This window comes from Augochlora pura, chromosome 5 (genome assembly GCF_028453695.1).
Source record: "Augochlora pura isolate Apur16 chromosome 5, APUR_v2.2.1, whole genome shotgun sequence".
Classification (NCBI taxonomy): Eukaryota; Metazoa; Arthropoda; class Insecta; order Hymenoptera; family Halictidae; genus Augochlora; species Augochlora pura.
In genome coordinates this window covers 12087332-12110244 of record NC_135776.1, presented here as the reverse complement: position 1 = coordinate 12110244, position 22913 = coordinate 12087332, and the positions used below count along the sequence as shown (strand labels likewise).

At 34.7% G+C, this 22913-nt stretch overlaps 1 protein-coding gene across 1 annotated transcript; it reads left to right on the top strand.

Moving 5' to 3' along the window:
* The first annotated feature begins 1512 nt into the window (after positions 1–1512).
* LOC144469830 (trypsin-7) lies at positions 1513–18405 on the top strand. Its single transcript, XM_078180501.1, has 6 exons — positions 1513–1579; positions 5050–5111; positions 6838–6926; positions 9555–9693; positions 13507–13770; positions 18259–18405. Exons 1-6 carry the CDS (start codon positions 1513–1515, stop codon positions 18403–18405), a joined length of 768 nt encoding a protein of 255 aa, XP_078036627.1.
* Positions 18406–22913: the final 4508 nt, after the last annotated feature.

The window sequence follows — 22913 nt, the reverse complement described above, 5'->3', positions numbered from 1 at the left end:
TTTTGGGTTCCGACGGTGAAACAAATGTAGGCTCGTCCAAAATTAATAAACCTCCTTTTTCCGAAAATACGACAGCGAAACCTCGGTCACGCAAGTAATTGCCGGACCCTCCCACTTGCCCTCGGCTCGTTAATACTATAAAAAATTTAAACTTTCTATTTTCAATATAGTGAATCAAATTATAGATATAGTGAATCAAATTATAGATATCATTAATCAAATTATAATTATCATTAATCAAATTACTTTGATTTTCATATAAATTTGGCGGTCGATGTTCGTCACTCGACACGTTAAAATTTTAGATCTTCTGAAGTGTCTTATCACAAAATTCTTTTCACCCCTTGCCATACCATTTTCTTGCCAATTACGATTAGAACAATTTTTTTTTTAAGAAGAAAATTTGCAATTACTTTGTGCCTATATTTCCATAAACACTTAAATATCGTTCACGAAAAGAACAAGGATTTATCCCCACTTAAAAGAACGAAGAAACATTTATATGAAACAGATTAGTGCTAGAAACCTCCATAACAAGTTAGGTTCACTAAAGTACGGCGAGGGGTTAAAATATCACCACTCGCTTTAATATTTATTGCAAAGAATCATCTCGTTAAATTACCGAGAAGAAACGTATTCAAATCCGATTCGAGTTAACACTTAACCAACCGATCATTTGACCGTAAATGTTTTTATATTTCCATAACAGTTGCAATAAACAATATTTATTTTATTAATTGCGAAAGGCATTTAATATTTAAGTTATTATTAATTACATAATAATATCTCAGTAATAGTTAGCAAATTATTGGTTGCATTGACAATCGATTTACAAATATCCGGTCGCGATAAAAAGCCGATTTATAGGCTACCGGTTGGTATAGTGTTAACACATATTTATGTTACTCATCATACAAGGTACTAATATTTAAAAATTATACAAAGAAACTTCAATAATAAATAGAAATTTATTCGTTGCCATGACAATCGATTCATAGATTTCCGGTCGCGATAAAATGCCGGTTTATACATAGGCTACCGGTCTGTAAATTGTTAACACTTATTTATGTTATTCATCGCGAAAGGTATTTGATATCTAAATTATTATTAATTATAGAATAATACGTCAATAATAGATTGCTATAATAATTATTTATTAATTAATAGATTGCTACCATAATTATTAATTGCTATGTCAATCGATTCATAGGTTACCGGTCGCGATAAAAAGTCGATAGTAAATTGTTAATAACACACTTAACGACTTTGTCCAAAATACACTTCGTAATCGCCGTTGCGCTGGCGGCGCTGATACTTTATTTCAGTTTCAGTCCTTCTCCTTTTTGCGTAATCGGCGCGGAATCTGGGTCAGCGGCCCGAGACTTTCGTGGGTCGGAAATTTGTCGTCGTGTCCGAGTAAATTGATACGAACGACGATTAACCCGAATATCGAAATAAAAGAAGGGCGAGCCGGATGGCGGTGAGGTAGTTCCTTCGACAAGTTCCCGCGCCATGTATACCTTACTCCTGTGGTTGCAGCTCGCGCCAGTCGCATTGTCGCAGCTCTTTTTACTGCACCGTAAGTACACTCGATCTCCATAAAGAACATTAACCGTGTAAAAACAGATCCGAACCGAACAGAGCAAAGAAAAAATATCATGCGAACCGATCCGCTTGAGTCGAGACGCGTTCCGCGTCGCGAATTAACGCTCGGCGCTCTTTGTTATTCGCGCGAGCCGCTCAGATATGTTAAAATTTAACGACACCTCGATCTGTTGCGGCGGTGTTCGATGCATTTTTCGCCGGCAATTTTTTTGAGGCTGATCTGTTGAATCTATTTTTCACTCGTAGAGTGAAAATACGAATGTTTAATATAGCATATGGATATTCAAATTTTGCGTGAGAGGAGCGAATTGCGTTGGAATGTATAAATAATAACGTAGTAAGATTATCTTGTTTATTTATGTTTATTTCGTTTCTTTGTTGCTTATTATTTATTTGTGCACTTCTCTTCGTTTGTTTTATTGATCACTTATTGAGATGTTGCGTTCAGTTTTTATTTGTAGACAATTTAAGGCAGATATAATTTATATATATATATTTATTATTTATCATTTATATATTATACAAAGTAATTTATATATATTTCCTAGATTATGTATATTTACTCATACAATGTTATTAATAATGACATTTGTTTCTTAACATTTAAAATTATCGTCACTATTCTAAGATACTATAAATATATAAATAAATAGGCTTGTTTTTTCTAGATCAAGCAATATAAATATTTTCGAATATTTATTTTTATCATTCACTTTGATTCGTTTGTAATTATTTTTTTTATTTTGAAATGCTATAGATAAATTAATAGGTACATTTTCGATGAGTTGAGTGTAACAAACAATTTTGGGCAGCGAAACTAGGCAAATATCCCACCGTGCGTCGCAGTGTTTCGATCTTACAGATGATCAAAACTCCTGACAAAACTCATATCTTCTAAACTAATTAATTTTCAACGTAAATATCTTAATTTTTTAAAGAGAATGGAAAGAGGAATCGATATGTGCAAAAGTATATTTTCTATTAAATTACAACATTTTGAATTTGTTAGAATGTGTACAGTGATCAATTTTCTGTCGAAACATTTTTTATTATTAATTATAGGGTAGGCGGTACATTAAATATGTAATGTAAATTCACTATATACAAACATGTAACATATATTGTTACGAGCCGAGGGCCAGTTTGCACACGTGGCCAGAGGTAAATGAGTTTTGTGGATGTTTAGATTGATTCTAATTGGCCTCGTAACTTTGAAAGAAATATTAATCGATACACCTCGAGCAGCAAAGGTGTATCTTTGTGGGATCGTACCAACAACTGACTCGAACTAGGAATTGGAATGAAATAACTTGTACACTGAATTGCAAGTAAAATTAATATAATATAACAAGCTCAGTCTATTACAAGTGTGTAAGTGTAGTGTAGAATTCGCGAAAGTCCTAAGACACGCTCCCTGGTTTACGTACCAAGTCGGCGGGGGCTAACTGTTGCTCGAAGGAGAACTCGGCTCGATCTTGCTACGTCTCGTCGTCGCGATTTGGCTTGAAACTAGCCCGAAGAGGAGAAAAATCTTGGTCCTTTTATATTCAGCTAAACTGGAAAATTCGGTAGTGGGGGCTGGGCCTACGTGACCAGATCATCCCGCGGATGATACCGTGACATAGGTGGTCCCCAGCCCTTAGGCTGGCGTCCGTCAGAAGACTAAACATTTTTGTGTTTGAATCGTGGGGGCCTACACCGCGAATAATACAGTGACTCATGGACGGGTGATCCCCTACGATTAGGCTGACGTCCGTTAGAAACTAAACATTTTTGTAATTTGATCGCGGTACCGTGCTCCCGGCCGACGTTAGCTAGCTCAAACCCTCCAGGAGGGGAAAAAACGTCGGGAGTAATCTCCGTACGTAACAATATCAACACAATACATGAAAAATATGTAATAATATAAATGTATCAATATGATAAAAAAACAGGTAACACTCATTCTAAGGTAAATACATATGTACTCAACTGATATACACTTAAATATAATACATAAACAAGCAGCAAATATTATAATCTAACAGATTAATAAATAATAAGAAATAATATACAGAAATGTTTGCAAAAATCAGACATAAATAGTATACTGTTCTCAAGGTTACAACTCTTTACACTCGAGCGGCGACTCTGAGGCGACGTTAGAAATTTCCACACTATTTCCGGAATAATTTCCACAACATTAAATTAATTGTCAAATAATGAAGATTTTGTAGAAGCATACACGTTCAGTTTCATAGGTATCAAATAAAAACAATCATACCAAATGGAAATATTATATGTTGAAACAGGTATCTTCATTTTGGCATTGAATTAGTCCCGAGTGCAAAGGGTTAACGTGTTCGAACTGAAAGCTTTTCGGATTTGCTGCAATTTATTATTAATTCCACACATAAAATGTGGCAAAATTTGATTAAATGTTTGTAAACATCTCCTATGCAAATGGAATGCGTTCTTATAAATAAGAAACACATCCGTTTCTTTTGGTAATTAAATGGAACACAAACCCATTTCTCCATAATATTCCGATTCGTCCTTGGACGCCCCACTAAAATATCAAATTACAAGCTAAAAGGCTACTAAAATCAGCTATATTTGATATAATAATTTACAGAGTGGTTCAAGGAATAGTTGTCCATCAAGATCCCAACACACGGTTTACCTCTTTCAAGAAAAGCTAGTTTAAAGTTTGTCGAACGTATAGGTTAGGTTCTCCATAGCTGCATAACTTCGAGACAACAAAACAATACGATACGATAAATAATTGAACCATATAACAATCAAAGTAACAAGTATTTAACACCCACGATCGAATAATCCATTCATATTTACATTTATCGCCGCGAACTTTGAACGAATTGTTGTTAAAAACGCGGCGATGTAACAGGCAAATGCTCGAGGCAACGAGATCGCGGTTTCTAATAACGTGTTTTCCGAAACTTGAGGGTTACTTTTTTGGTTTTTCTCAATTGTTTATGTAAGAATAAAGATTCTAGATCACGAATACGTTATAAAAAGAAGTAAAAAAAATATTGATCTTTTGTTTTTTGTATTGCTCGAAGCATTGTGTGTGGGAACACTCGTGATAATTAGGGAAACAGCATCAACGAGAACGCTGTCTTTACTAACATATTTTCTAGGTGTTAGGGATTAATCTTTTAGTTTTTCTCAATTGTTTATACAAATATAAAGATCCTAGATTACGAATATATTACTATAAAAATTTCTGAAATATTGATTTTTTGAGTATTTTGTATTGCTCGGAGCACTGTGTGTCGTCGCGATATCACGAGCACTTCTTTTTCGCTGGTCCGATTATTTTCAATTTAAGGGAGCCCATTAAAAGCCCCATCGGAACATGTCGGCCAATGCTACACGCTCTAATTAAAATTTCTACAATAGCTTTGCAAGTGGATACGGTAACCTAACGATTGATTCTTTCAGTCGATGACGAGAGTCGCATTGTTGGAGGCCAGCCAGCATACATCGATGATCATCCGTACCAGGTGAGTGTTCGCCGATGTTACAAATATCCAAGACGAGAACCTAGTTTCTACCCTCTAGTGCTCATTGTTTATCACTATATATATATTGTTTCGTTTAAAATAATTAGGAGGAACATACCGAAAATTCAAGGAGATCAAACAATTAGTAATATTTGTCCAGTAAACAATAGTAGGATTGTGTCTGCGAGTTTCTTTAATGTGACAATTCGTAACAAAATCACTTGTCGTTTATTTAAAATGCAATAAAAATATACAACGGTGGATGAAATTAAAAATTAACTTCCCTTTTGGTGTTGTTTATTGCCGTAATTAGAACTGATGAAGTTTCTTTTTTCCTAATTATATAAATATTCACGAAAGATAAACTCATGAACAGAAATTTTAGGATACTTGGAGATACGATGAATATTAATCTTTTTAAAGAAATCATTTTTTTCTTTTAAGAAAATTGTTACACGTTCACTTATAAAAGAGCAATTATTTTTAGAAGGTAGAAGCTTTTGATTGTACACAATATTTTTAGTAGACAGAATTTGAGTTTTAGTGTTGAAAAATTCTCATTTCTCCACTTCCTACAAGTTTTTTGTAATATATAAAATATATCATAAATATAATCTATTTTAGATGATTATAGATATAAATCATTGATTGTTAAACATATTAAGAGGATAATTAAATCTAGTAACATTTCTATATTTTCATTACATTAGCCTCGAACGATATTTATTTATCTATTTCATTCATTTTATCATTATTTTATTTATTTTATTCATCGTGAAAAGTAACGAATACTTTTTTTCTAATGTTTATTTAAATTTTTTGCAACGTTTGACTTTTTCTGTTTCACGAGAAAACTGTTATCAACATTTTTAAGTCTTCAATTTTTGGAAAAATAATTCGCCTCTGTTCTTCATTTTAGAATATTAGTATACAAATGGATGGTCATCTTAATTTCTTGTTTATGTACATTAACATTTAGTTCGTGCTCATTCAGTTATATATTTGTTTACGCTTCATGATCTAGATCACTAATTAAAATAACAGCTGAATCGATGGGAATATTGGAACTGTGTTTTTTATAATAACAAGTATCTTCCTGCAAATTATCATATTATTAGATAACAGCGATAACATTTATCTGGTCTTATATTTTTACAACTACGAGAAGAATGCCGACTTTTACGCAATAAAAATTCTCCACCACGATTGCAACAAACAGTAATTAAACCAAAATTTACTTTCCTCCTTAACACTATTAATAATTAGATTGTAATCGATAGGCATTATTAAACTTTTTCCTGCATTCACTGTTTTGTATTCGACCTACTCGTTTTTGCCATAAATGCATAATAAAATCCGCGTTCTAATTATGGCATCAGATCCAAAACTAAAGTAAGGTACCTTTCACGTTGACGCGAAACGATTGTTTTCATTTCAATAAAATATTCCAGATATTAATTGCCTCGAATATTTCTCGTTTAGAATGAAATTTAAAGGGTATTGTTATTTAATATGGAGCGACGGTAGAGAGTCTGATAATAACGAGAATTTTTCGTTTCAACAGACGATAATCAGTTTGCCTTTCACAAAAATCCCCGGTTTACGGACAAAAAGAATGCAAATCCGTGCTTAACACGGTTCCGCTGATTATACGGGGAAACATTGTGAATTTCACGGCTGTCGGGGCCGATGATTCGCAAAATTGATACACCGGCGAAATTTATAGGTGTCCCTCCGATATAACAATCGTCACGTATGCGGTGGCGCTATCATTAGCGAGGAATGGGTCGTTACCGCCGCGCACTGTGTCCAGAGGTACGCATACTTTTTCGTCAACTGTGCATGCAATTTTTTTAACGACGCTTGACCAAATTTAGGAATCGCATTACACAGCGTGTAACGATTATTTATTGTCGGACAAGTAGACAACTTGACGTTAACGAGAAGTCTACTTATCCAAAATGTGACGAAAGTACAAATTCCCAAATATATGTGGGAACAATTAGGGGATTTGCCTCTCTTTCTCTCTCTCTCTCTCTCTCTCTCTCTTCTCTCTCTCTCTCTCTCTTCTCTTTTCATACAAGTTTCTTAAATCGTGCTTCATTTACAATTTACTTAAAATTCAATTGTAGCGGTAATTAACGACATCTCTTAAAAGCTCAGTTAATCATAATAGATATTAACATTTTATGATGTGCAAGAACGTGTCTCTGTGCTGTCTCCGCTAATTTCTATAAAATATGTGAGACTAATGTATATTATCGGCCGCTAATTTTATACATAATACAATTTTAGTAATAGTACAATTGCGATTATTTTTATGCTAATGTTAGCTTAGATTACGTGCAATACTTATGAGAATTCTGAAAGCGCATTGAAATTGATTTTGTGGTTAGATAATCGCGTTTTTTGAAGCAGCGAGTAAATAACCCAAATCGAACTGTTGCGAAGTTTCCCAACTTGAACTGGTATAATTTCTGAAACTAATTTGTTCTGGCTCACATTTTAAACAATATTTCCATTAGATAACCATGTCGAAAAGAACGTGTGGAAAATGGAACACAGGAAATATGGAAAAGGTTAGCAAGCCTTTTAATAATAAACAATAAGATTTGAATGCTGCAAACGTTTCGGAATTCCTAAAGTAACATTTAAAAAGCATATTTAAGGAAAAGTTAAAAGACCTTTGATATTGTTAAAAAGGAATGGAAATTTTACCATATTTCCGTGATATGTCGAAAACGAATTGGTCCAACGAATTGCGTCCTCCATTCAGAAGCATCCTCGTTTCGATTGGGTATTAGACGTGTAAGACAATTAGCAAAAAAAGAAAAATAACACCAATAAAGATCGTACCGCGAAGGCGTTACTAAACAACGTTTCAGAAGTGCATCTTAAAATGTTAATATATCGGTAAATGAAGAAAACTGATTCAACAATTTCTCTGAACAAGTTCACCTCGAGAATATGATATAATGTTTGAAATTTTCGATTTGGGTGTACGAAGCATGTGCTAGCGTATCAAAACACACCAAACTTATTATTGCCTTTAATGATTTAATTTTCGATAAGCATTCGTTTCTTTAAAAAATAAATATATGTATAAATTAAACCGAAATTACTCTATAAATGAGCATATCCCACTTTTCAGATGCACACTTCCTAAACCGTGTAATTAGGTGTTCTCAAAATTATAATAGGGGTACAATTTAGGATACACGTTGCTAAAATCTTACTTTTTCAACCTTTTTGAAAATTGAAATTCACGTTGATAATAAGCCTTTTTATATATTTATACAGATTAAAAATGTTTAAAGAACATATCATCATATTACTCTAAAGAATTATTTTTATAAATAAGATTAACCTAACTTTACATTACAATTTCAAAGGATTTCTAATCCATTGTTCTGTACTTAAGCATACCCTTTATGGTATAAATGTGCATAAAAATAGCGACAGATGAACTTAATGTTTATTCTTTGTTTTATTCATAACAACGCAATTTAATATTTATATATCAGTGAACTCTGTACTTATGTATTTTGAACTCTGTACTCTGTAGCATATTGTATAACAAATATTAACGTAATTAAAATTATATTACAAATGTATTAACAAAGATGGAACGAAAATATTTATACATATTACATATTTATTAAATGTTTTCATTAGATATTAAATAGATTGAAAGAAATTTTCAAAAGAAATAAAAGAGCAACATGATAATAACATTTTGGTTTTCATTCTTTATAACATGATCGTTTGGACATAACAATATTTTGGCTTTTTTTTATATAACTTGGTTTACGATAGTATTTATTGTTATACAATATACTAGAATGTATAAAGTGCACGTATTTGTCAACTATTTTAACACTTTACCGGCCGATTAATACTTTACCGTAAGCAATAATTTGGTTTCTATTATTTAAATAATAGTACTGGCTTTTACTAGTGTAAGCTAAAATATTATTATATGATTCTTTAAATGTTAGATACCTTTTGCGATGAATCAAATAAATAAAATAAATATAGAACCGAAAATTTAACATTAAACTACTGTAAGTTTCAATATTATTATATAATTTTGTAATTATTAGATAGCTTTCTAGATTAATAAGATAAAAATTAAAAAAATATTGTTCAATGCTAATGTTATGACAATATAATTTTATTATAAAATTATTTACTATCAAATGACCGGTCGCTAAAGTGTTAAAACCAAGATGAATCAATAAAAAACAATATTCTAGCATAATAAAATGTTAAGCTATATTATAAAAACATCTACTTAATAAATTCCGCTCTTAAGATCCAGCTTATGCAATTTTATCCAAAATATCACTTGTACCTTTTTGTGGCCCTCAATTTAATCTCCAAATGTTCTGCAAACATTTCTATACAGTTTTCTGCAATTTTTCTAAGAATTTTACGTTTTAGAGCCTTCACTCCATTAATTTCAATAAAGGCCGGTATTTCCGACCTGAAAGAGGATGGAATAGTCGCCAACGCCAAAGAAATCATTGCCCACGAGATGTACGATCCCAGGGACTCTGATTACGATATAGCTCTAATTCGGGTGAGTGGCATCCACATTTTAGATCAGAGTCGAGAAGTTGGACCGCGTGTTTCGGATTCGCTTTAACAAACATTTTGACAGCCCGGTACTCGGAGACTGGGTTGCTAGATTTGGAAATATTTAATACACTTACCAGAGTAAACCGAAACGATTCCGTCCGCAAATAATCCTGGAACACGAAGTAAGTTCTAAGTTAGTTACCTTTGCCAATTTCATTTCATCTTTCGCTCAGAATCTACTTACAGGTTTGTGACATAGACAGGTGTGTGCAAATTGAAATTTATAAATATGTATCTCGCCACTTTTAGAGATATAGAGTAAATATTATTTGAATATATATTTTTTTTATTTATTAAGTTATGATTTACTGTCTGAATAACGAAATATGTTCTTTTAGGAGCATTGTTTTTGTTTAGCAATTTTTCTTCATTTTTATTAGTTAAAGCTGCGACCAAGTTTCTCTTTTTGATTTTGATTAATAATAATTATTATCACACACACATATATATATATATATATATATATATATATATATATATAATATTATATATTTATATAATATATAATACATAACCATTCTAACACCGTACAACGAACTTATCAAATAATATTAGAAYATATAAATATTTTCTTCTGTTTTCAAGTATTTAAATCTAAGATGACTGACTTGTTATATTAAATAATTCTTTAGAGACATAAGAAATTCATCGCTATAACAAGCAAAAACTACTTCTTTTAAACATTGTAATTTTTTATAGAATATCTTGAACYGTAATTTAAAACTGACAAAGRTCTTTAGACGATTCTTTCTATATTTTCAACAATTAATTTTATATTGACATGTTTTATAGTGCTGTCCCATTGTTTCATTTATAAACTACCGACTTAAACATAATAAATCCGGTGAAATATTCTCCCTGAACAATCAACGTAAAGTCTCGATTTTGTACCACCCAACGAATTAGTTAACTCCACATTTGTTTACTTTAACCCCTTGTAGTACCATTACTTTTGCAATTACACTGCTTAAATAATTTTTGTCCGTGATAATTTCTTAGAGGAGAAATAAAATCGGTATTTATAGTGCGCTTTTTACTTCAGCGCTTAAACATTAACAACGAAAGGATAGATTTTTATGTCGACGTAAAGAAACGGAATTGCATTCATAATTAACGTATTATTATTAAAAATCACCATCACGAGTCAGAATCGTCAAAGTACTGCGAAAGAGTAAAGGGTTAACTCTTTGCAACTCTGCGGAGCCATTAAAATTGTTCCAACACGATCCAGAATTATTTTCATAGATATCGCCAAATCTTAGATTTAAAAATTTGTTGAATGTGTAACTCCTATATGAATCATTAGACTCAATTTCATATGCATCAAATGAATTTTGCTATATAATACAAAATGGAAATACCAGAAGCCAGAGAAATTATTTCAGATTTGTATTGAAAAATAGATATTAACCCTTTACACTCGAGTGGCGTATATGTATACTTATACGTCCTCGCTGGCTTACCAATGTCTATAAAACGCAAATATATACGACCTCTGCATTTTGTCGATTCTAACACCATCACTGTTGCATCAACTTATCATTGCGTTAAACAATGTGTTTATTAAATGAAACTTGTTATTCATTATAAATATCGAATTTCTTTCTCTAAGATTATCTTTACAACGATCTGCGTCAGCAAGTCTTAGCGATTAATTTGTTTATTTCGTATCGTCTATATTGTTATATCCAAGATTATGCCACAGTCAAAGGATGAAAAAATTGTTGAGGTTATGTTACTATATGCTATAATCCGGAGAAATAATTTTAGATTTATAGTTAAAATAGCTTCGAGCGCAAAGGGATAATTTGTTCTCCACTCACACTTCGTCACCGCGACTAAGTCAAACGAAACAGGACCGAGTTAACTCTTTGCACTCGAGTGGTAACTCTAAGACACCTTTAAAATTACTCTATCCTGCTCCAAAATAATTTTTATAGCAGCAAAGTTATGTTTTAGAAAAATTGTTAAAATTATTAGTACCAGAAACAGGAGTTAACCCTTTGCACTCGAATGATGACTGCCAACCACCATAAAATTGTTCTATCACGTTGAAAAATAATCTCTGCACTAACAAAGTTTTCATTTAAAAAATTTCTAAGGTTACGTTATGTTATTAAGAATGACAGAAATCACTTATATTTGCGTAAAATGCACTTTGTTATATAAAATAAAAGTACTATAAACCAGAGAAAGTATTTTAGATTTCCTGTTGAAGTGACTTCGAGTGCAAAAGGTTAATAAACGCTACGACTATCGACGATGTTGCGCCCTTTTCCAATCAGTTCGACGTATTGTTTTTCTCAAGCATCAGCATCTATACGGCTCCGTGGTCATTCGCGTTGGTTCCGGTATTTTCATCGAGGTCAGATCGTGTCCGGTGCTGTTTGTAAAATCGCAAAGAAAATATAGGATCTCCCATAATATCGTGCCGACGATATCGTATTACGGACTCGTAGATACCCAAATAAACATTAGATGTCTCGGATCGTCCTATCCGGCTGCTTCGAGGCTCGTGTTTAATGGAAATATCTTTTATCATTTCGTTATTGTATAATATTGTTTTCTTTGTTATTCCTCGACCATTTTTCTTCATAGTTTTTTAGTACAATTTTTACCGACTTTATGGTCTCTCGTAGCATAAATTTTTATTGTGGAAAGTACATTATTCCAGCTCTTAAAGCTACGTTTTTATGGTTTAATTCGTAACTATTTAAATATTTATGTATTGGGAACTGTAAATTAATTTTTATAGCTTTTTCTTTTTGATTTTCAAAAGTAGGTATGGAAAATGATATATATTTGGGAATTTAGTGAAATTTATGTCGTTTAACCCTTTGTACTCGATGGTATTTTAACTGTAAAAATCGAATCATTTGTATGGTTTATAGTATTATCTTCATTTTATATAAAAAAGTGCATTTTATGCAATTGATTCTTGTGATTCATACTAACATCAGGTTAACAATTTCTTAAATGCAAAATTTGTTAGTATAAAGATTATTTTTCAACATGATAGAACAATTTTATGGTGCCACAGAGTCACGACTTTAGTGCAAAGGTTAACTCGGTCTTGTTTCGTTCGAAATTAACTTTTTGCACTCGAGGCCATTTTAAGTATAAATCTATAATAAATATTCTGACTTGTAATATTTACATTCTATATAACAAAGTGCAGTTTTATGCATATAAAATTGATTCTTGCGACTCGTACCAACAATCTCACTATTCAATAATTTTTTAAATACAGTCTTTGTCAGCGAAATTTATCTTTCATGAGCATTTTAATCTAAATCGTAGCAGAATTATTCTTATTGCGTGATATAAAATTACCATTTCCTTCTGTCCTGTATACACACCCTACGCAACTAAAAGGCTAAGTATATTATAAAATCATGTCCCTATCCCATTCCTGTCAAAAGTTGTACAATTCCGACGCGAAACTTGTTCATTTTTCTGGCGCGTGCGCCGGTGGAGAGCAGTTAACGCATTAAAGATGCAGCATTGTGTTTCGACCAACAGAAGGGTCGACTTCGAGCGCGCATTGTGAAACGGCGAGAATGTAACCGGTCTGAGCGGACTGCGTCCCCGATCGATGAAGTTTATTTATTAACGGGGAGATACGCGTCCCCCGTCGAATAAAGCCAAAGAATTCAATTACCGTTTCACAATCAATTCCGCAATGCGCGCAGCCTCTCCGGCGTTCGCGTTCGTTGCCGCGCTTGCCGTTACCTGAAACCAATTACAATTTCAGTTGAAAAAGCCGCTGGTGTACGGGGGCCGAGTGCGGCCGATCCTCCTGGCACCAGTCGCCGATCATTACCAAGCCGGCACCAAGGCGGTGGTGACTGGCTGGGGAGTGTTGAAGAGCAACGGCCGGCTGACCAACCAGTTACGTAAAGTCGAGGTGCCCCTCGTTTCTAATACCGAGTGCGCCGAGCTATACGGGATCCGGCCGATCACGAGGAGAATGATTTGCGCCGGTTATGTAAACCTAGGCGGGAAGGACGCGTGTCAGGTAATTGTCTTCTTGTCGTTTAAAGCGGAACGTTCAACCCGGCGCATTTTTTTCGAAGTCCGTACGGTCGGGGGGCTCGATATTATCAGTTGTATATTCGTCTGGCGGCGGGTGTTTGTTTCGCTATTTTTTCTATTGTCAGTGGCTTGAGTCTGAAGTCAGACATTGTTGCGTGAAATTGTTATTAAGTACTTATAAAACTTTATTTACGAATTGTGAAATATATGTACAAATAAAATACAATGTCTTGTGTACCACCGGGTACACGTGGTACACGCCGGGTTGAACGTGTTAAGGATCTTTATATTTGTAGAAAAAGTTGAGGAAAACTAAAAAACTAATCCCCAAGACACAGAAAACAGGTTAATAAGGACAACAATCTTGTTGTCTCAACTTTTGTCTGTTATACCGCCGTGTTTTTAACATTATATTGTTTAAAGATTACAGTGATAAATGTAAATATGAATGGATTTTTCAATTGAGGATGTTAAACAATTTTAACTGGCCTTTTGACTTGAACGCTCCACTTTGCGCTGTACATTAATTCGAGCAATACAAAAAAAAAGAACAGAAAAGGTCATTACTCTATTTACATCCTTTTGTAACATATTCGCAATCTAGAATCTTTATTGTTACATAAACCATTGAGGAAAACCAAAAAAGTAACCCTCAAGTTCCGGAAAACACGTTATTAAAAGATTGCCTCAAGCATTTGCCCGTTACAACGCCTCGTCTTTAACAACAATTTGTTCAAAGTTCACGACGATATATGTTAATATGAATGGATTATTCAGTTGAGGGTATTTAACACTTGTTATTTTCATTGCTTTATGGTTTAATTATTTATCGTATCGCATTGTCTCGAAGTTACGCACTCATGGAGAACCTAACCTATACGTTCAACAAACTAAACTAACTAAACTAAACTAAACTAACTTTTCTCGAAAAAGGTAAAACGTGTCTTGGGATCTCGATGGAAAACTATTCCTTGAACCTTACTGTAAATTATTATATCAAATCTTGCTGCCTTTTCGTTTGTAATTTGATATTTTAGTAGTACGTCCGAGGACAAGTCGGGATATTCTTTGAGAAATGGGTTTGCGCTTCTTCAAATTACCAAAAGAAACAGACGTGTTTCTTGTTTATAAGAACACATTCCGTTTAAAAAATTGCGCAGAAGTAGTTTACAAAGATTTAAATAAACTTTGCAACTACCTATATGTGTGGATATTATCAATAAATGACAGCTATGGGTTAAACTGACGAGTTGCATTAAAATCGACGAACATTTTATAGTAATACGATAACGCGATAATAATCTTTTACATAATAATAATAACAATTGAGTTTAATATTTCTTCTTCTGGGATTCAGGTATGGACTATGAGCTGGCTAGTTAAGAACCTAAAATGGTTGCAATTTCAAGCATTCTTCCATGATTTTTGCCATGAGCTTGAAACCTCTATTTGATTGGCACACTGTTTATTGTTTCATGTAATTTTACATCGAAAATATCTTTATACACATACTGGTTCATTTTGACTGTAACACTTTACTGACCAGTAGCCTATAAATCGGCTTTTTACCCCGATTGGTAGTCTATGAATCGGTTTTCATGGCAACCAATAATTTACTATCTATTATTGAGGCTATGTCATTACTCTAAATAAGGAAAGAAATAATAACATTTCAGTATGTCCTAAATAATTTAAAAGAATTTATAATTCACTCTATTACATGGAGTATATGCAATCCCTTCTCTTCACAGCTTCAAAATTAGTATAAAACATCAAATAACACGTTTCTTTATTATAAAATAATATATTCACCCATAACAAATTTTAACAAAAGAAACAGTACATAAAAACTTCACTCCATCACATAATGCGCCAACTTTAATCACAGCAGCACACATAACTAACTAATACATTTTGATTTACACAAATTGTATAAATAAATAGGCGTGGTATTGCCAACTCAGTGCAAGAAATTGAATGAAATATTAAACTGTACAACTGCGAATAACTAAAATAGTGGTTTAAAATATCTACCATCATGTATAAAGAACTAAGCAGAAGGCGAGACAGTTTTTATCCCCAAGCAATTAAAATTTAAGCAATTCACCTTCAAGATCTGAAATATTAACGTTTAATAAGAGAAACATTTCGAGGGACTTTCGAGGGAGAACGTGCGCGCGATTCAAAAACGAAAAAATCTGGAACAAAAGTCGGCAAAGTTGTTTTGTTCATCGAAGCAGAGATTATTTTTCTACTGTTGTTCATCAGCTCGATAGATCGGGCAGGATATAACCTTGACATAACCGCAAAGTGTAATTGACAAATTCTATGTCTGAGGAACGCGCCATAACCCGTTACACTACCGCTCCTTTCATGCTCCTTTCATTTTCGTAATAGGACCAGACAATTTTTGTTTTCTTTATTGTTTTTATTTACCTTCGTTTCTATACTTTGATAACAGAAGAATTTATTTTTACTTCGATGTAGAACAAATTAATAATATTCATATTTAGTAGAGCTTGCATAAAATCGTCACCTCGAGTCTGACTCGTTATTATAGTGCAAGAAGTTAACAGTCATATGCCTTGATACGTGGTATTCGTAACGAATCGGAGATGTATTTCATACATTGCCAGTTTTTCATTTGGCATTCTAACTTTTGGAACACACTCTATAACAAACATTGTTCCGTTCATCGAATTAGAGATTATTTTACTACTGCTGCCCAGTTCGATGGAATGGAGCAAGCTTCGACATCGGTTTGTCAGATGTAGAAATAATGAAACATTCAGAAAGTTCCGTAGGCCCTCGGCCCCAAATTTTTCCCACATCTGGCAAACTTCATCTTTGAACGGCTTAATCAAGGCCTCAATAAATGGCTTTCCAAGCCGATAAATCCTCGAAGAGGCTGTAGTGGTCGCACTCAGTGACGGTATAAATGGTCAACCTTGGTTCGGTCCTTGAGGGTCGCGGCCGACCCACGGGCCGTTTCGACCGTCCGTATAACACTCGCGCGGACTTTCTTCCCTTCCACTCTTTTTCGGAAAATAGCGAGATCGGGTAACGGCCGTAACTGTGACTGGGAGAGGTACGAAAAAAAGAAGGAACAAGACTTGAAAGGAGTCGGCGCGAGTCGGTCGGCAGAATCAGACAGAGAATTCCACTGAACGGTTGCGCCAGAATCGGACATCGAGTCGCGCGACGCAGTCTTGCAGAATCAATCATCGAGAAAGAGTCTTCCAGAAACATTCGGTCGGAATCCGTTGTTCAGAAAGGGTTAAACAGGGAGTCTTCCTAAGATAACAGCGAACGTCCGTCTAGATCGACGTCCTCCGACTAACGAAAAAACATGGTAAGATATGGCAGCGTTGATCGCCATTACGTGGCAAGGGCTGTAGCCCGATATCTTGATTTCCGTTTTATCAGGTTTTCAGTTTTATAGCAACGTGAGAATTGCCGGGGATTTCGCAAGTAAAATGCACCGCCGCGCCGTATCGGTGCAACGGGAAGTCGAGGATAATATATCGTGGCCAGCTGTATCGATTTTCACTGGATGTATGGCGAATATCTTGCCCGGATGGCCCACGAAACAGCATCGTTAACCCTTTACAGTCCAATTATTTGTTGCTTTCTTGTGTTCGTTGACTGAATTTAATTCAACGATGCTTCTCCGACCTCGTTCATTATCGACGAAACTCGCGTCTCGAATGTTGCAATTTCCCTCCGATATCTCCACTCACGTTCGAACGGTATCGCGGATGTCGTTCGAATCGGATAAAAGGGGCTACGTACCTTTTTAATTGAGTACCGTGGTTCTTCCGACCAGTTTAATGAGAAGTTTCCTAATTAAATTCCCACGTGCTCTTGTTAACTTGCTCTCAAAAATTGAAACTGGCTTCGTTATTTTCGGAACAACGTTTCGAAGACGTTGTATACGATGCTTCATTTTAAGGGGGAGAATATCGTGTGTGGCTCGTGGATTTATAGATGAATGCAACTTTGTGTGCTCATACATTTGTTGGGTTAACAATATTGTGTGGAATAAATGAAACGAAATTGAGGGTATTTTTATTTTCTTTTATTTCGTTACTTTTGTTTTGTATTTTGTTCAATGGGATAATTTTTAACTTTGGATTACACTCCAGTTATTTAATCCTTTTTAAACAGGTGTTTTTAACTCCACCATTTTATGCAACCAGTCCGCAATAAATTCAGTCTCAGAGCAATGAAATATCAACCAATCAAAATAATTTCTGTCCTCATCTTCACCTATTATAGCACAAAAATCGAAAAACGAACTGGATTTTTTGCTGTATGTTTCCCAAATTTTTATTTAAATTAATGGATGACTGTTTGTCTACTACCACTTACAACTGCTTTAGAAAATTTTACCTATCGACTGTATCAACTAATGTTTGCATTTGTCCTTTTTAGCGAAAAGTTTACCGACAACATATTCTTCTGCCTGTAGGGTGACAGTGGCGGACCAATGGTGCAACACGGGAAATTAATCGGAATCGTGTCATGGGGTATCGGGTGCGCGCGCCCATCTTATCCGGGCGTGTACACGCGGGTTACAGTTCTTCGCAACTGGATTACAGAGAAAACTGGTTTGTGAGAAAACAGAAGATCACGAACTTTTCCAAACATCAACTGTTTTAAATGCGCATCGTTGCAACATAACCACCATATTTATACAGGGTGTCCCAAAAGTCACTCGCAATCGGAACTGAGGGTACCTCAATTTATTTGGAGCAACGTTTTCTTTAACGCAAATGTTTGTTGAGAAGTTATTAACGAAAAACACTGGCCAATGAGAGGCAAGCTCGATTGACGCGAAGCAACCGAGCCAATGAGAGGTAGTGAGCTCCTTCAGCTCATTGGCTCGACCGCCGCGCGCTACCGAGCTCGCTTCCCATTGGTCAATATTTTTCGTCAATAACTCGTTAATAGTGCCTCGGAGAAAGTTTTTGTAAAGGAAAAAGTTGATTGACATCATCTCAGGAAGCTCCTCATTTCTGGATTGTTAGACTTTTTTAGACGCCCTGTATATAAAGGAAGTTTAATCGTTTCCTGAGCTACAGACTCGTTCTCGTGACAATGTAACAGCGTGAGAACACGACTTTTCAGTTTCCTAATTCATCAAGGTTCCCATAATTCAACGAATATGTTATTATTTAATAATAACGTATGCATTTTAAGCACAGCAGAATCTTAATAATCGAAACTAAAAGGGATAAATAGAAACGAATAGATAGAAATGTGTCCCCGTTAGTTTTGATAGGTAAGGGAGAACAGTGATTTGGGAAAAAGTGTTAGTTACTTCTATTGAGAAACCCCTTGTACTTGCATGTTATAGTAATTTTGCCATAACTTTGTACTTACATATTGGTTATGAAAGGGGAGAAGTGCCGTGATTGGAACACTTCTTTAGGATAAGATAAAAAAAAACTACATGACTTGTTTAATTCTAGTTTGAACCATTTGATAAGTCAGTCCTTTGACTGTAGGAATATGCAATATTATATATATTCTATTGACTATGGGAATGCATGGAGAAAATGAGTCTCTCTTACGTTCACTTGCTTTGTTTTTAATTTCTTCAAGAAATGCATTTTGTCCCATTCATAAACTGGTTGCATTGAACGCGACTGGGGTTTTCATTAAGGCGACAGTGTAATAAAGTCAGTAATCTTGGTATTAATCTTACAAGTACTGCTGGTTTTGTCGTTGTAACAACAAGATATCAATGACAAGATTATGACAAAATTATGTCAAGTTTATGTCATGTTATGACAAGATTATGTCAATAACGATTATAATCTCGGCTACAGCTTTTTTTGTTCTTACTGTGCGTTCACGTATTACGTGATGGTAATGAACGTCCCATGTACAAACATTCCGTGTATTTCATTCACGCTGTTGTAACAATATTAAAAATTTAACTCGCTGAATTACTATGATTAAAAAATAACTAACCGATGCTATGCATCTACATTCTTCAAGAAACACCTAATCAAATGGAAGAAATAAAAAGTCAATAAAACGTAACATAGATGATATGAATAGGACAATTAGTTTTAACAGATCGGACAGTAAAACGTCAGCTTTTTTAATATGAAATGTTATGTATGTATTTACTGTATACCAAATAATACGAAGGTACGATTAAATGTTACACAATACTGTATGAATGTTTTTTGCTGTTACATCACGACAATATTTTTATTACACATAATGTCTTAAATAAAAATAATATATTACAAGAATGAAAATTATGTCTTCAAGATGCATTCCTTTCTTTTATAAATATAATATATAATACACAACATATAATAAATTTTGCAGAGTATAAACATCAAGAACAGCTGATAGGTTAAGAAGGATAAATACTTTGATATTCTTCATAAAAATGTATATTTTAAGTACTTAAAGAAAACATGTACATTGTAATTACAGTAATATACAAACTTTTCAAAGAGATTACAACTAACTGGTTGGTTAATCACTGATCGTTCAAAGTTACATTTCTTCGTTCGAGTGTGAATAGCCTTCCGGTTTTCTACATTTTAATTTTATTCTATAGCCCATTGTACAAGAAATCACTTTATATGACAACAATAGCTGCAACATTTTTCTAGGTGACTCGCGCATGCACCTGATATCGTTACACCGCGATTATCAAATTATCTCTCGAGTTGTAAGACCGAGACGCTGGCCGACAGGATAACACGATATCGCCGTCTGTTTAATTAAAAATGAGCGGCTGATTTGGAAAAATGGATTGCGTATTTACAAGTATTTACAGTTGTTCGAACTGCGCGATATCGCGATCGATCGATCGATCACCTGGGAGACTAGCGGGAGCTCGAGCCGACTGGAGCAGTTTGAGAGAGCAAAGTGGCGACTGAAGAGACTGGCCGAGAACAAGTAGCGCGTCGAGATTATGCGAGTAACCGCGTGAAAATGACGGCCGCGATAACAACTGAGAGAGCTGAGGCTCGACGAGACTGAGAGGACTGAGCGATAAGAACCAAAGATAAACAAGTCCCGAAGACGAATAAGGTAAATCGCGAACGAGACTGAAATCAAAATTTCTGCTCTTTTATAGTTTTCTCCGAGAAGAACTCGAACTTGGATTGATTGACGGCGAGGTGGAGAGGGAATTTGGTAGGCAAGTATCGCAGAGCCACGCAGGTGGCGGGAGAACCGCGAGCAAGTGGCCGTTACGGCACATCCGGCGGCCCTGTCCTAAACCGAACAGAAGATGTCAATGGGGCACCTGATTTTATTGCAGAAATTGCTTCATCACCGAGTAACACTATAAATTTAATGCGACAATGGTTGCGAACCTTGATTTAATTTATTAATAGGGTTTCGCTCCGCCAAAAGGATGGTGAAAAACAGCAAGTTCGAGTGGAGAAGAAATAAAAAACTAAAATTTGGTTACAAGACGGAGCATTATTAACATCCAAAAAGGGAATAGAAACGTACAGTAACAGAGAAAAACTACGACTGCGCTTGTTAGCACGCATGACACGCGTAATTGTCATAACTTTGTCCTTTAGTTCAATCCTTTCATTCTGTATAGAATGAAACGTTGATAGCTTGTTGAAAAATGTTCTACACGATCTAATGGATCAGGAGAGAAGAATAGGCAGTTTTTCATCTTAGCCGAGTTCATATTAGATGTCTTATAGAGTAGTCTAGTCTAGTACTCCCAAAAACTCGATCGTTATTCATTTCATTTTCTGAAAGTGAGCTGAAGGTGTAGATGAAGAAAACAGCAGATTCGGTTTGAGAAGAAATAAAAGCTAAAATTCATTTGCAGGACGAAACAATTTTTAACGCGTGACAAATGTTCCTATTATGCGGTAGTTTACCGAGGTGCGAACAAACCATAAATTAGTTCTAATCTATGCGCCGTCTAAAATTCGACAATGGGTGACCTGCGGAACAGTTGTTTGTCGTAATTGGTTCAATTATCGCGTCCGAAAATATCACTTACAGCAAACGATCGATGCGGTTTCCGCGTTCGGACCATTTGCGAGCGGCAAGAGCGTTAACGAAGTTCGATAATATCGCAACATTTTCGGGCCGGAATAAAATTCCGCCTCTCGGTTTGCACCGTTGCTCGCTTGTTTAAACACGGCGACGTAGGCGGGTCGATAAACGTGCCGCACGGCTCCTAATGTATGAGCGTAACAAGTGGTCCCATAATTGAGCCGGTTATTTCTCATCGGAACTACCAGATATTTATCCGCGCATTTAGCGCGCAAAGATACTATTAGTTTGCTAATGAACGAGCGCGGAATCGCGGACAGCCAGTTTTTTGCCGCCGCCGCCGCCGCGGAAATGAGTCACCAGGTCGCAGTAAAGTACCAGCCGACGAAACCGCTAATTAACCGGGTAATCGATAATCCTTTTGGGGTCTCGACGCGCGGATTGTAAATTCGTTCGAAGCTGTGCAAATGTTGTCGCGAATTTTGTAAGCCCCGAACACGGCTCGTCGTTTTTTCCACTGGAATTTCCGTGTTCAAGAACGTATCGGTTGCGAATTCTTTGGATTCCTCCTGTTCTACAGGCTGTTTCAAAGAAAATGTTTCAAGCTGTTTCTTTGAATAATTTTTAATTTGAAGTGTAAAAGTTAGATTGAATAATTAAATGAGAATTAGATAAGTTGAATTAGATATTTAAATTAAATAGTGTAACTGTTGTTATAAATTAATTTATATAATTTTTTAAATTTTGATTGAGTTACACTATTCGTAAATGAGTCGATCAGTGCACACATCGACTAACTCCATAAATCAAAAAGTCGAGAAGCGCGATGAAATGATGTACATTGTTTTTTAAAATTCCTGTTATAACATAGATTCACATATATAATGTAGAATGCATAAATATAGATATAGCTTTCATTTAACGATGTATAAAATTAACAAGAAATAATAGCCAAAAAATAATCGTCGGTAATGTTACAGTTTTTATGTGACTGGTGGAGTTAATCAATTTGGCAACTGAAAAAAAGCAGTAAAGTTAAATTCAGTCTTTAAATTTTTAAGTTTTTCATTACAGAAAAAGTTAGTTATTATATATTTTTATTACAGCTTTTCCATAAAAATG

Coding starts and splice junctions, on each gene's coding strand:
- LOC144469830 (XM_078180501.1), top strand. CDS start 1,513: ATGTATACCTTACTCCTGTGGTTGCAGCTCGCGCCAGTCGCATTGTCG. Junction 1,580..5,049: donor GCAGCTCTTTTTACTGCACC/GTAAGTACACTC, acceptor TGATTCTTTCAG/TCGATGACGAGAGTCGCATT. Junction 5,112..6,837: donor TCGATGATCATCCGTACCAG/GTGAGTGTTCGC, acceptor CGAAATTTATAG/GTGTCCCTCCGATATAACAA.